General features: G+C 40.3%; 1 protein-coding gene across 7 annotated transcripts in view; it reads right to left on the reverse strand.

The window, feature by feature from the left end:
* PPP3CA (protein phosphatase 3 catalytic subunit alpha) overlaps positions 1-12,895 on the reverse strand; it is a 325,951-nt gene that overhangs the window by 55,932 nt on the left and 257,124 nt on the right. For all 7 annotated transcript variants that reach the window (XM_060654552.3, XM_060654549.3, XM_060654548.3 and 4 more), the window contains 2 exons: positions 10,965-11,104; positions 511-588 (listed from right to left, as the gene is read on the reverse strand). In XM_060654552.3, coding sequence (XP_060510535.1) covers positions 511-588; positions 10,965-11,104 — 218 coding nt within the window. The remainder of the gene's footprint in view (positions 1-510; positions 589-10,964; positions 11,105-12,895) is intronic.

The following is a 12,895-nucleotide window of genomic DNA, read 5'->3' on the forward strand; positions in this document are numbered from 1 at the left end:
AAAATCATGTTATACATTTATTAGTTAGAATATAGGACTTTCTCCCTCATTTAAATGCCTCTGCTTTTGTCCTTTAAAACTTCACAAGGGTCAGGAATGATATTCTTTAAACAAGAGTACACTGTGCAATATCTGTTAAATATTTACGTGTAATTCTCATTCACACTGCCAACCAAGACTGAAAAGTTGCCGGTAATTTACTCACTGACTGGACTGTGGGAAGAGCAGGAATGGAAGGAAATCAGAGGGACCCTTACAAGGGCTTAAGAAAGCTGCTGAAAATTTTACCTGTTCAGGCTAAAAACGGAGGCGTTTTAAAGAAGACCTTACAACACATTTACAACTCATTCCCCAGGATCCTGCCCTATCTCTGTCATCAGAAGACAATGTTAAGATCGAAGTGCTTTAGGGAGAGAGCCTACCAAAAGGGACCCTCCAAACCTGAACAAAGTGAGGAAGCTGGGACCCAGGAACAACACATAGTTTCCGTAAACCCACAAAACTGCTCACCCTGCATCTTGGGCTTCATGGGCTCGGAGTATAGACAACAGGTTATTGTGCTGTAAGAATTCACATACAGCCGGGTAGCTGCCAGAGACAAAAAGAAAAGAGAAAGAAGCATCTGTTATGAAATCATCAAGTGTAGCACATGTATCTGTAACATCCCGATCTATGTGATTTGATCAAGCGTAATCAGACATACATCATTCATGAAACAAGCCTCTTGGCTCTCAGGACAGGTCCCCTCCCCACCCCTGCCCTGTGTCAGAAAAACACCTGCAGCTGTACTTTTTTACATAATCAGAAAGGACTGGAGATGTGTGAACAGGACAAAGAATGCAGGCCATTATATAACAACACTAGAAAAATGTCCACTCATAGAGAAAAACAGTATCAAGTCTACGTTTAAACACAGGTGAACAGGAGCATCAAGATAACATGAGAATAGAATTTAAAACATAAACCTCCATGTTCTCAAATACAGCACCATTTGTATTTGGATGCACGTGCGTGCCTGAGTACTCTACAGTGAGACGGAGTGAGGGAGTAGGAGAGACTAAGTCTTCTGGAAACCGAGCTATCAACTTACTTATGAGTACATTAATTGATATATCCTTCAAAATCTAAACACGATTAAGGAATTCACAGGTTTTAAACTGTGTACTTTAAATACGATCAACAGAACCATATCTTAAGGCTTATTCTTTATATTGACTTAATAAAAGCATTAAATATATAATCAAGATGATTTTGTCTGTTAAGGAAGTCTCTAAACCAAAGATGAGAACATTATTAAAAATGAAATTCAAATTACAAACTAAACCCGTAAAACTCTTTGCAATCACTTTGTCTCTAAGAATTTTTAATGAGATAAATGAATGTCATAAAAGTAAATAAATTTTAGAAATTGCAAATAAAGAGACAGCAAACCAATGCTCATTTTAATATAAACAAACTGTGGATGCCCACTAGAACTTAAACTACACGTACTGTAAGAAACAATTCAGCAATTATAAAGGTAGCACTTTGAAGAGATACTAAATAGTACATGTCACTCAAATAATTTACTATAAAGAGAAGATGCAAATAGTTTCTGTATTAAAGATTTTGTAAGAATTCCCTGCTCAAAAAGAAAAGAAATACCGTTAATCTGGCATACCACTGAAGAGATGCTGATTATTAAAAGGATTCAGTTCTTTGCAAAACTGGGATCTGAAATCAAAAATAGTCATGAGGCGCCTGGGTGGCTTCGTCAGTTAAGTGTCCGACATCGGCTTAGGTCATGATCTCTTGGTCCGTGAGTTTGAGCCCTGCGTTGGGCTCTGTGCTGAAAGCTCAGAGCCTGGAGCTGCTTCAGATTCTGTGTCTCCCTCCCTCTCTGCCCCTCCCCTGTTCGTGCTCTGTGTCTCTTTCTCTCAAAAATAAAAAAAATAATAATAAACAAAACATTAAAAAAATAAAAAAAATAGTCTGTGCATGTGCACACATTCATGTGCATTTGTGAGCATATGTATGTGTGTTCTAGAATATTTTAGCAATTTGCTAAGGAGAGAAAAAGACAACTTCCTAGTTGTCCCAGGTCAGCTCAGTAAATGGATGTAAATGTAGCCATGGGTTACATGGTAACCTACAAACTGGAGAAGATGGCCCAGAGTGTCCACAGGGAAATGTGTCTGTATCGTATCTAGGTCGAGTTGACCAACATGTGTCTCCAAAGACTTTTGTTCTATCTTAGGAGAAGGTAAGTATACGACCTTTCCAGATCAGTGTGTGTCAACAAAAGAAACCCTAACTGCTGAGACATTGCTGGGTCTTTAAAGAATAGCACATATGTTTGTACATATTTAGCCATAAAGTGCCCAGCCAAAGGAAGACAGAATAGGGTGGCACTCAATAAATGTTCCTTCCCTATCTCTTTCAGCCGTTTTTTTTTTTCTTGTGCCCTTGAAATATTTCTTTAGAAATATAGTTTATTGCCTTGTTGTACCACTGTAAGACAGAGAGTGTTTGTCTAGTTCTGTCATGTTTTGTCCTTGGACAAATGGCTTGGCAGCACTTTTTAAATTTATTTTTTCCTTTTGTTAGAACCCACACTAGTCCTATGAAAGCATTATTTTAATATATTTTCTTCATGCTAAGTTTTATACGCTTATGTGTTTAAGTTTTCCCCCATGGAAATAGATATCTGATTTTTAACGGTAATCTGAAGAAAACAAAATTAACCTTGCAGCAATCTGCTAGGTTAATAGCATTAACTGAGGAACACTTGTATTATTACTTGGAAGGAACTCATTTTGAAGAAAACCTCTGGAAGTTTAAAGGCATACATAATCAAATATTCAAACTCTCGAAGAATTACAAACATTTTTCTAAATAAACTTAGAAAATATTTGGCTATCGAGATTCCCATTATTGGTCAACTGTCTGGGATACATTAAAGTCTTCAGTGATATTAGGTGGGGAGAAAAACACAAAACTTCACAATATTTTTGTGCTTTTTAATGAAAAGGATGATAAAAAAAAAAGCATTCCAGCTAAAAAGAACTAAAGAGGATATATGTTAAGAATGGTAATGTCAAAGATTCACTGGTGACGTGTTCCATTTGTTAGATGCAACAATCCCTAATCCCTGTGTTAGGCACCAGGAGACGTGCTACGGTAAGTGTAAGGTGTGGTTTCTGTCTTGAGGGTATTTATTATCTAGGCAGGAAAGTAAAGCATGCATTGATAGTATGAAACAAGAAAGCAAGCACAGGGTGCTGGGGAGATTTTTTTTCAAAAATATCTATCTCATGTTAGATCTTTTGGGGTTTTGTTTGCATTAATGAGGTGATGCTTCTGTGTTTTGTGCCCAACAAGAAGAGCCCCTTCTGCCCCAGGCTGGTCAGCCCAAGCAAGGGCCCATGCCTCGTTTTTAGCAGGGGGCCGGCTGCATCTCAGTCCCACTCACAGCCCTCCAGGGGGCACCCTTGTCAGGCAACGCTTGTATGGTTTCATCAAACCCAGTGTCCTGGACATGCCTTGAAATAAGACTTAATGCAACGATCTGGGAAGGGTAGTGATTCTTTCAGCTTTGTGATATCCATTTACCGGCATGCACTGCTGTGTTTGGGGAAGAAGCTGCACTCTCTGAAAATGCTTTTTTTTTTTTTTTTTTTTTTCCCCACTTGGAACATGATTATTCCTTAAGCACTAGAGAATACATTTCTCTGAGTAGAAAAGGAGGTGGAAATTTCCATGGAATAGTGGGAATCCTTAGGTCTGGGTTTTTATTCCAATTTCTTGTGTAGACTCTGGAAAATTGCTGACCCTCTTTGAGCCTGAATTACCTCATTTGTAAAAATGCAGACGGTAGCATTTATACCACAAACTTAAGATAAAGACTAAATGAGTTAGCAATATATGTAAATTCCCTAGTCCAGGGCCTGGACTGATAGGGGTAGACACGTAACAACTCTTAATTTTCTCTCCACCACCATGGTGTGGAAGACAGAATGCAGCATGGAATGGTGAGTCAGCAACCCTCGATTCTAATGGTAGCTGTTGTGAAAAAGCAAGCTACAGGCCTAAAATGGCATTGCTTAGGCCAAGTCACCAAATTGGGGCTTAATATCTAACCTAAGGGAAGTTTCAACCTCCCCCAAAAGTGTAAATCTTAACTGGTCAGTCAGGAATTTTCTGAGGGGCACCAGTGAGGTAATCTGTCGCATGGGCCCTCTGCCTCCACCAAAAGACGATGAGGTAATGGTCATAACATCCCCTGCCCCTCCCGTAAGGGAAAGTGACTGGCCTGAAACAAGACTTTCTTTTCTTTTGCTAATAACTCCTTGCCCCGCCCTCCTTCCTATAAAAACCTTCCATTTTTTGTACAGCCCCTCAGAACCCCTCTACCTGCTAGGAGGGGTGCTGCCTGGTTCATGAATCGTTTCAGAAAGCCAATTAGATCTTGAAATTTAATCCATTGAATTTTTTCTTTTACAGTGTTAAATTTATTAGTTGTGACTTGTGTCAATTCTTAAAAGCAATGACGTCTGGGGAATACTGGATAGGAAAGGGGTTAGAAAGGGAGAGGGGCAGACACAGAGCAGGAGCAAAGGTAAAGAAGGTAGAAAAGACAAACATGTGAGAAATGGTAGAAAAGCTGTTTTGGCATTAGAGAGAATAGCCATTATTAGACTTAGTCTGTTTATTCTCTTATTTTTGTTCCTTCCTATATTAAGCTATATTTTAGATCTTGAGTTAAACCTTCTGCATTTACCTCTTTAAGATATAGACAGAGGACATTATTTATTAAATATTTATTTATTTTGAGAAAGAGAGTGAGAACACGAGTGGGGGAGGTGCAGAGAGAGAGAGAATCCCAAGCAGGCTCTGCACTCTCTGCAGAGCCCGATGCGGGGCTCGAACCCATGAACCCGTGAGATCATCACCTGAGCCCAAATCAAAAGTCGACACTTAATCAACTGAGCCACCCAGGCGCCCCTACCAGCGGACATTATCAAAAGGCTTTTTTATGCTTTTATGTCTTCATTTATACTTTCCTTAAGTATTTTTAACTTCTGGAAAAGCCCAGTCTTCTGCCAAGCCCTCACTGAATTATCATGGGTGAACCGTCCCCTCAAACCCAGCTCATCCTGAGGTGTGCACAGAACTGCTGCATCTCCCATGGTCCCGGAGTGTATTTGTTTAAGACAGCATTCGTCATGTTGTGGTGTCAATTACGTTTAACTCAGTAATAGTAAACGCCTTAAGAGACAGATATTATTTTTAAATTTGTCTTTATATCCTAAATTTAAGCAGCAACCTGTCAGCTTCTTGGAGCTCACGTTCACTTGCAGGTGAGAGAGGTAAAGGGTGTCTTTCCCTCGTCAGGTTCAGCAAAGCAGAGGCACTCAGCCTGCAACCCTTTGCTAAGGGATTGGGAGAAAGCTTCTCCCTGCCTCCTTGGCATCCTTCCCCTCTCTCAGGCCAGTAGTAAGGGAGAACTCTGCCCAACCGCCAAGTTCCTCCTCTGCTTCTGGGGGGCCTTAGCCCCGGGGTGTCCTGCTGTCCGCATCAGCCGGGATGCTGTCAGGCTTATCTTTCCCCAGGACTTGCCACGTCGTTGTTTTGTTTTGTTTCTTTTCCCCCAGGGTTCTTCAAGTCATCTCATTTACCCACTAGGTATCAAGTCTGGAAGGGCTCCGATCTCCCCGACACAGTTTCCCCAGAGCCTGAGTCCTCACTTGCGCCTGGCTGTGGGCGGCCTCGGGAGCAGTGAGAAGTTTTTATTCAAGGCAAACATTTTATCGAAGCTTAACAGTTATACAGAACACTGCCCAAATCAGAAGATTACAAACTGATGATCTTCCCATCGTAACTAGCACTCGGGCCGAGGCACAGAACATTACCTGGAACCCAGCCACTCTTCGTATCTCCTTCGAATCACTATTATCTCCTCACCAAGGGTGATTGCCACCCCGGCTTTGAACCTTATAGATTAGCTTTCGGTAATGTTCACCTCTTACTTCAATGTTGTCATTAGGATGCACTCTAGTATGTGGCTTCTTCTGCTGGCATCCTTGTGGCACTCACCCCGTCATTATGGGCAGCTTTGGTTAACTCATTCTCATTTGCTGTCTTAGGTGTGGAGATACACTACAATTTATTATTCATTCTATTAAATAGACATTTGGGTGGCTTCCATTTCTTGGCGATTATGAATACTGCTGCTGTGAACAATCTTTGGGGTGCACATGTGTAAACATTTCCAGTGGATATATAAACAAAAGTAGAATAGTTGAGTTATATGAATATTCAGCTTTAGCGTATCCTGAAGCAGCTAACTGTGATTTGGGATGAGCAGTAAAATGGGACCATTCAGATGGTCATCTTTCTAGATGCGTTCTATTTCATCGTATTTTCTTTTCTTCTTTTTAAGCTTATTTATTTTGAGAGAGAAAGAGAGAAAGCGGGGAGGGGCAGAGGGAGAGAGAGAGAATCCCAAGCAGGCTCCACACTGACAGCACAGAGCCCGATTTGGGGCTTGAACTCACAAACCATGAGATCATGACCTGAGCTGAAACCAAGAGTCAGAGGCTTAACACACTGAGCCATCCTGGCACCCCCATCATATTTTCATAAACACCACTTTCCCTGCATGCAGAAAGCTTCCCCAAATGACTGGTTGGATATACCCTATTTATCCTTTAAAACTCAGGTCTTGTAAAACCTTCATGATGCATTGTCCCTTAAACTCCAATCCACCTCTCTTTGGGCTAGGCCCCCTAACTGTGTGTATGTGTATGTTGGGGGGGGGGTGGTGAGAGAGAGACAGAAAGAGAGAGAGAGAATTTCCACATTCTTCACAGCACTACTCACCTTGTATTTTATTTGTCATAGTTTATAGGTCTCTGACACTCAAAGGCACAGTCCCACAAAGGCAGGTACTCTATCTATAGAACCTCACAGAAAGTATATATAATAGGTACTCAACTAATGTTTGTTAAATAATTGAATGATCAAATGAATTCTCAAAAGAACGCCCATTAAGTGAACTGTATGATTTGGGGAGGGAGTGGGAAGGATGTTGTGAAATTTAGGTGTGATTTCAACAAACTAAAAATGAAAGTCTTGAACTCAGTGTGAGAAGAAGGGATGACAGGGTGATCTACAGCTGGTGAAATTTTTTTTAATTTATTTTTTTTAATGTTTGTTTATTTTTGAGAGAGAGAGAAGGGCACAGAGTATGAGTGGGGGAGGGTCAGAGAGAGAGGGAGACACAGAATCCGAAGCAGGCTCCAGGCTCTGAGCTGTCAGCACAGAGGCTGACGCAGGGCTTGAACTCACAAACTGTGAGATCATGACCTGAGCCAAAGTTGGCAGCTTAACCGACTGAGCCACCCAGGCGCCCCATGCTGGTGATATTTTTAAGAAAGGGTCAATAAGATGTGATGACTGATTGGTGGTGATTTCAATGCAGAAAGAAAAAGCAGGGATCTTTGTTAGTCTGCATGGCTGTTAATAGAACTGTTAATAGAAACAGCGAAACCAGGAGGAATCTCCCGCGGGGAAGTAAATAATAATACTTTTCAGGCAAGGTGAGTTAAGGTGAGGATGAGACATCTAAGATAAAAATTTCCAGCAGCCACCTAGAAATAGAGAGGTCCAGCTCAGGAAGATAAACAGATGAAGGGGCTAGATCTGGTAATCAAACCACAGAGTTTACAGTTTACGGTGAAGGTAAGAGAACATGTGAGCTTCTGGGGGGGGTGGGGAGGGGAAGAATGAAGAAAAAAATGTGGGAATCAGGAGGAAGACCCAAGATGGGCAGCACAAGAGGCAGGGTGCTGCTGGATCAGTTGGAGGAGAATCGGGACATGTGAGAAGGAGGAACCGGACGACTTTCAGGTGGAAGGGGCTGGCAAATGTCAACAGCAAGAAGAGAAGGTGGGCTGTGTGAGGGGAGAAGACAGGCTGCTGATCTGTGATTAAGAGCCCAGCAGTGATTTGAGTGTGCCGCAATTTGCAGCTTCAAAAACACTTTTAAAATGACTGTCAAGATGTTCTTTAAGTTTCAGAGTTTAGAGGAACTTCAGAACGTCTGACCGAACTCACTCCTTTCGAAGCAAGCCAGACCTAGAACACAAAGCTTACATGATTCATCCGAGGCAGGCGTGCACACTGCCAACCTGAGCACCAAATCTGGCTGACAGCTTTGGTCTACATGAAAATGCAATTTTTACCTCCAACTTGTCAGGATCCTCACGGATTTGTACGGTGTAAATCTTGGTCTGTTAAGGATCACAGGTACCTGCCTAGACATTACAGGCATTTGAGTTCGCAAACTCCACTCTAAGGTTCCAAACATAATGGTAGCACCTGGGCAAAAGCAGAGGATTCCTCCCCCTCTGTCCCACCGTCTCTCTTCTCTAACTCATGGTGGCATGAATGCATTCTTACTGATGCATTTTTCTGTAGAACTTCATTTCATTTAAATCATGGCCCAGACAGTATGTTAGATGAGGGACAGGGTGGCAGGGCAGATTCCACATAAACATGTAAAATAAAACTGGGAGTTGTCCATCAAAATGACTGCCAATAACTCAAGCGAAATTGTCACCAATTTCTCTACCAATTTGATCACTCCCTTGTGCCCCTCTAGCTCGGCTTTATAAACCACGGCCACAGAAGATGCCTTGCCGCCTCCAAGGGAACTGAAAACAAAAGCATCAAAAAGCTCTAGGAGAAGGAAAGAGTCATTTTTCTCTTCCGTGGATGAAACAGAATCCAGATTGCTTTGCCATTCGCCAGAGTCGATAGGCTGTGGGTTTATATTCAGCATTTGTCATGGCTACAGATATTACAGAACTCTCTAATGAGAGGACTTAAACAATCATTTTGTTGAGAACAAAAGTGTGAAAACATGCATAATCCTCTAATTATCTAGTTTGATGGACTTTATCTCTGATGTAAACACATCTGTTTCTATACTGACAAAACAAAAATACCGTAACTTTATGTAAGTCCAGCACAGAACTTTACCTAAAATATGATTTATTTGAACAGCTGACTCAGAAAACCAATGGAAGGATGTTACACTGTGAATGAAAGAAAGATTAATGCAATGCGCCTCGAAATCAAAATCAAGAGGTTGGGATTTTACTTGCTACTGGATTATTGAAGCACAGATCAGGGGTATAAGGTAAATCAGTTAAATTCTCACAGTGTAATTAGGGATTTGACACCAGATTTTAAAAACTGAAAAATTGGCGTTGATATATTTCAACAATATTTATCTTTTTCACTAAAACTTTTATCATATTTAAGAAAAGATCACTTCCAAATTAACTAATTCCTAAAAAGGAACTTTAGGCCTTGCAGAAATATTTACCACCCTTCTTCATGTCACCCCAAAATAGACTCCTTGGACATGGTGCCCAAATTTCCAAATCATAGAAATGAATTGTAATCTTTCTTATCAATAAGCTTGGAACAAACCTCTTTCTTCATATGTATAACAAAAAAGTATTCTGTGAAGGCTGTTTTACAGTGCGCAAGACCTTCTGTTCACAAACTCACTTCTCAATCACTTCAACAGAGGAGTAAAAGGAAGCTTTCCCCACCCCCCCCCACCCCCCCCCACCCCCCCCACCCCCACCCCCCCCCACCCCCCCCCCCGGTAAGGAAAACTTAAGGCGTGAAGCAAAATGCTCTACCGCTGAACAAACTCTGATCGATGTTATGTGGAAGGATGCTGTCTGCTTAGTTTCCAGACAGAAGACATGTTTCAGTTCTTTCTCACAAGCCTTCTCATCTGCTTAACTTCCAGGGCTGGAATTGAGCATAAACTTCAGTGCACATCACGTTTGGTCTGTAAGTTTTGTTTTGGTTAAAGACTGTGTATTATAGAATTTAACATTCTCGGTTTCTCCGTAACCTCCTTCTCCTGTCTCTCTGGCTCCTGTCACATAAACTGTATATCGGATGCTAAGAGAACCCAGTGAAGCTGAGGGGAGTCAAATGCAGAGGCCACAACTGAGGTGAAATGTCAGGAAAATCGCAAGGACCCAAAAACCCGGCTGTGTTGCCGATTTCTCTCTGAAGTGCTCTGAAATGTTAGGAAATGGGCAAATCCCCCTACGCTGGCAAATATAAAAATTATTGTAACAATCTTTCAAAGTGGCTTGTGAAAGTGCTAAAAATAAATTTACTATGGTACCTATATACTGAGCTGCTAATTTTAATTTATCCAGGAAGTGTAATAAACTTAAGAAAATGTAAGAATAACGTCAATATAATTTAATTAACAGATTTAAAAGTTGTTTCCCTGATTTAAGTTATGAAAAGTGGTAAAAAATGTTTGAAGTGACTATATTGTTGAGAGGAAGATGAAGGCTGGCATTGGAATTTTTTCTACACTCTTTGAAACAGAACAAATTTTCTACCAAATGGTACTACCTCGCCACCCGGATATCACATGCTTATGCTTCTTCTTCTTTTTTTTTTTTTAAAGAATGCACGAGACACCCAGAGCCAGGAGAAGACAGAGAGAGAGGAGAGAGAATCTTAAGCAGGCTTCACGCTCAGTGCTGAGTCTGACATGGGGCACAATCCTATGACCCTGAGATCATGACCTGAACCGAAATCAAGAGTCGAATGCTCAACCAACTGAGCCATTCAAGCACCCCTCCCCACCACATGCTTCTTTTACGGCTTTTCTATTCTTCACAGGTATTATATCAGTGTATTCACAGAAATGTTTTATTTATTTGTTTTTTTTATTATTTATTTATCTATCTTTTTTACAAGTGCTAAGAATCCACTTGAACCAAGCTTGCAAAGTGATGCTTTCATTTATCCTCGTTTCCTAGAGAAGTGATATAAACATCATAAACACATCAGACTGATAAATGAGAACGAACTGATAAATGAGAACATTTATGAACCAGATGTGCTCCAGAAAGCGAACCGTCCATCCTCACCTGTAGAAGTACGAACACCCCCTGACTGTGTTGTGAGTGAAATGTTCCTGAGTCTTCTCATTTCCAAAATCCTCCAGGGGGTCTGACCACAGGATATCACACATAGGTCCGTAAGCAGGTGGTTCTTTGAATCGGTCTAACTAAGAAAAATAGAAGACAGAGAGCAAAATACTAATCTTTGGACGCTTGGAATCCAGAAAATACAAGTGTTTTTGTGGTCCCTGACTTCCTCCCCAGCACAGTGCTTGGTGAACTGCCCGCTCCCTCTCTTCCTGTTGGCTTTCCTGCCTTCCTTCCTCCCCCTCTGTCCACACTTCATCTCTCTCCAGTTTGCCCTCTTTCCTTCTGAGGAGTCTATCTGTTGTCTGCCTTAATCTCTTCATCTCCCTCTTGTCTCCTCCTTAGTTCCTACTCTTTGATCCTTTTTTCCTGTCTCCTGGTTTACTTTGTATTTTTTCTTTCCCTCTTCCTTACTTATTTGATCTATCTCAGTATTTCAGTCACTACCAGTTGATGTGACTCCGTGTTTCATTTCTTGAGGAGGAGCTTTTATTTTGTTTTACCTTTGGGCAAATCTCTATTACTGCCTCCACTAAACAGTGATTTAGAAAGCTGGATGGAGAACAACTTACGGTTTTTATATCTCACAATATGACTTTGAGAACAAACGGCTTTCATTTTAAGAGCAGCCACTTGTTATATGACATTCTGGACAGTCACTATTAGGGGCTATCTACGTTTCGAATTAAAGTACAAGCCAGCTGTAGTTTATCTTAGTAGGTACAAACCAAGAGGAATGATAAGCAGTAAAATAAACCCAAATTTAGCTGGTCGTTCTTCAGCTCACAGTTCCAAGCTTTATAGTTTCACCAAAACCCTCATATGAAATCCATTTTCCAGCTATAAATGTTCAGCAAGGTCATATTTCAGTTTAAAAAGGTGTATTTAGAAAGTAAGAGCAATATAATAACTGGAAATGACACCTCACCAACAATTTTAGAACACTGTCACTTTCCTGTAGTTTATTCTGATTTAACTGCAATTAGAGAATCTTTGGTGAGGTTAGCAGATATTATACAGTCTCTTGAAAAAAAAAAGCATAAAACAGCTATGAAAACCTATTAAAAACTGATATTCTTCATATTCAATACTTTAATATTTTTTCAAAAACCCACAGGGAAAGGGGGATATATAAGCTTGGCAGCCGATCACATTCTTTTTCCTGAGACATAAAAGGTGATGTAAATAATGGTTTTGCTACACACCATTTTTTACTAATACCTAAAAAGAATGAAGCAATATCTCAAAATTTCAACACTCAATGAAAAACTTCAATAAGCCAAGACCCACCATATTTCAACCATTATGTTATCCATAAAATATTCATTGCAAATTTAGACTTGTTTAAGAGACTTAAATAATTTATGCTTTTGGAACAATTCATCCAAGAAAAATAACGCTTGTGAAAATACAGAATTTCTTTCTAAGAAAAAAGAACTTATTACAGGCGTAGAACAGCAAAGAAGGGGAGTCTTTCTGATTACTATGAATTCCCAGCTGAAGTTTTGATAAGGCAACCAGAATACAGAAATTATTCTGGAAAAGTTACGGAGTGCATTCTAAAACCCTAAGAATAAATAATTATAAAATTAATTAAGTAAAGTTAAGTGTGGTGGAAACTGTAACTGACATAGGGCAAAAGGAAAACCTAAGAATCTTTTTATGGCTAATGTTAGAACTTAATGATGTATATGAAAATTGAACAGAATATCTGAAATATGGCAGAAAGTAAGTTTTGGGGATAGTGGGCGATAGCTTTAAATTTTACTTAATTTATGATAAGAAGTTTAGTTAATATTGCACACGTCTACCAGATTAAAGAACCCATGCAGAAAGTGAACCACTCTCTCCTTGAATTTCATGACTACGAT

The sequence above is a fragment of the Panthera onca genome, chromosome B1 (genome assembly GCF_046562875.1).
Source record: "Panthera onca isolate mPanOnc1 chromosome B1, mPanOnc1 haplotype 2, whole genome shotgun sequence".
Classification (NCBI taxonomy): domain Eukaryota; kingdom Metazoa; phylum Chordata; class Mammalia; order Carnivora; family Felidae; genus Panthera; species Panthera onca.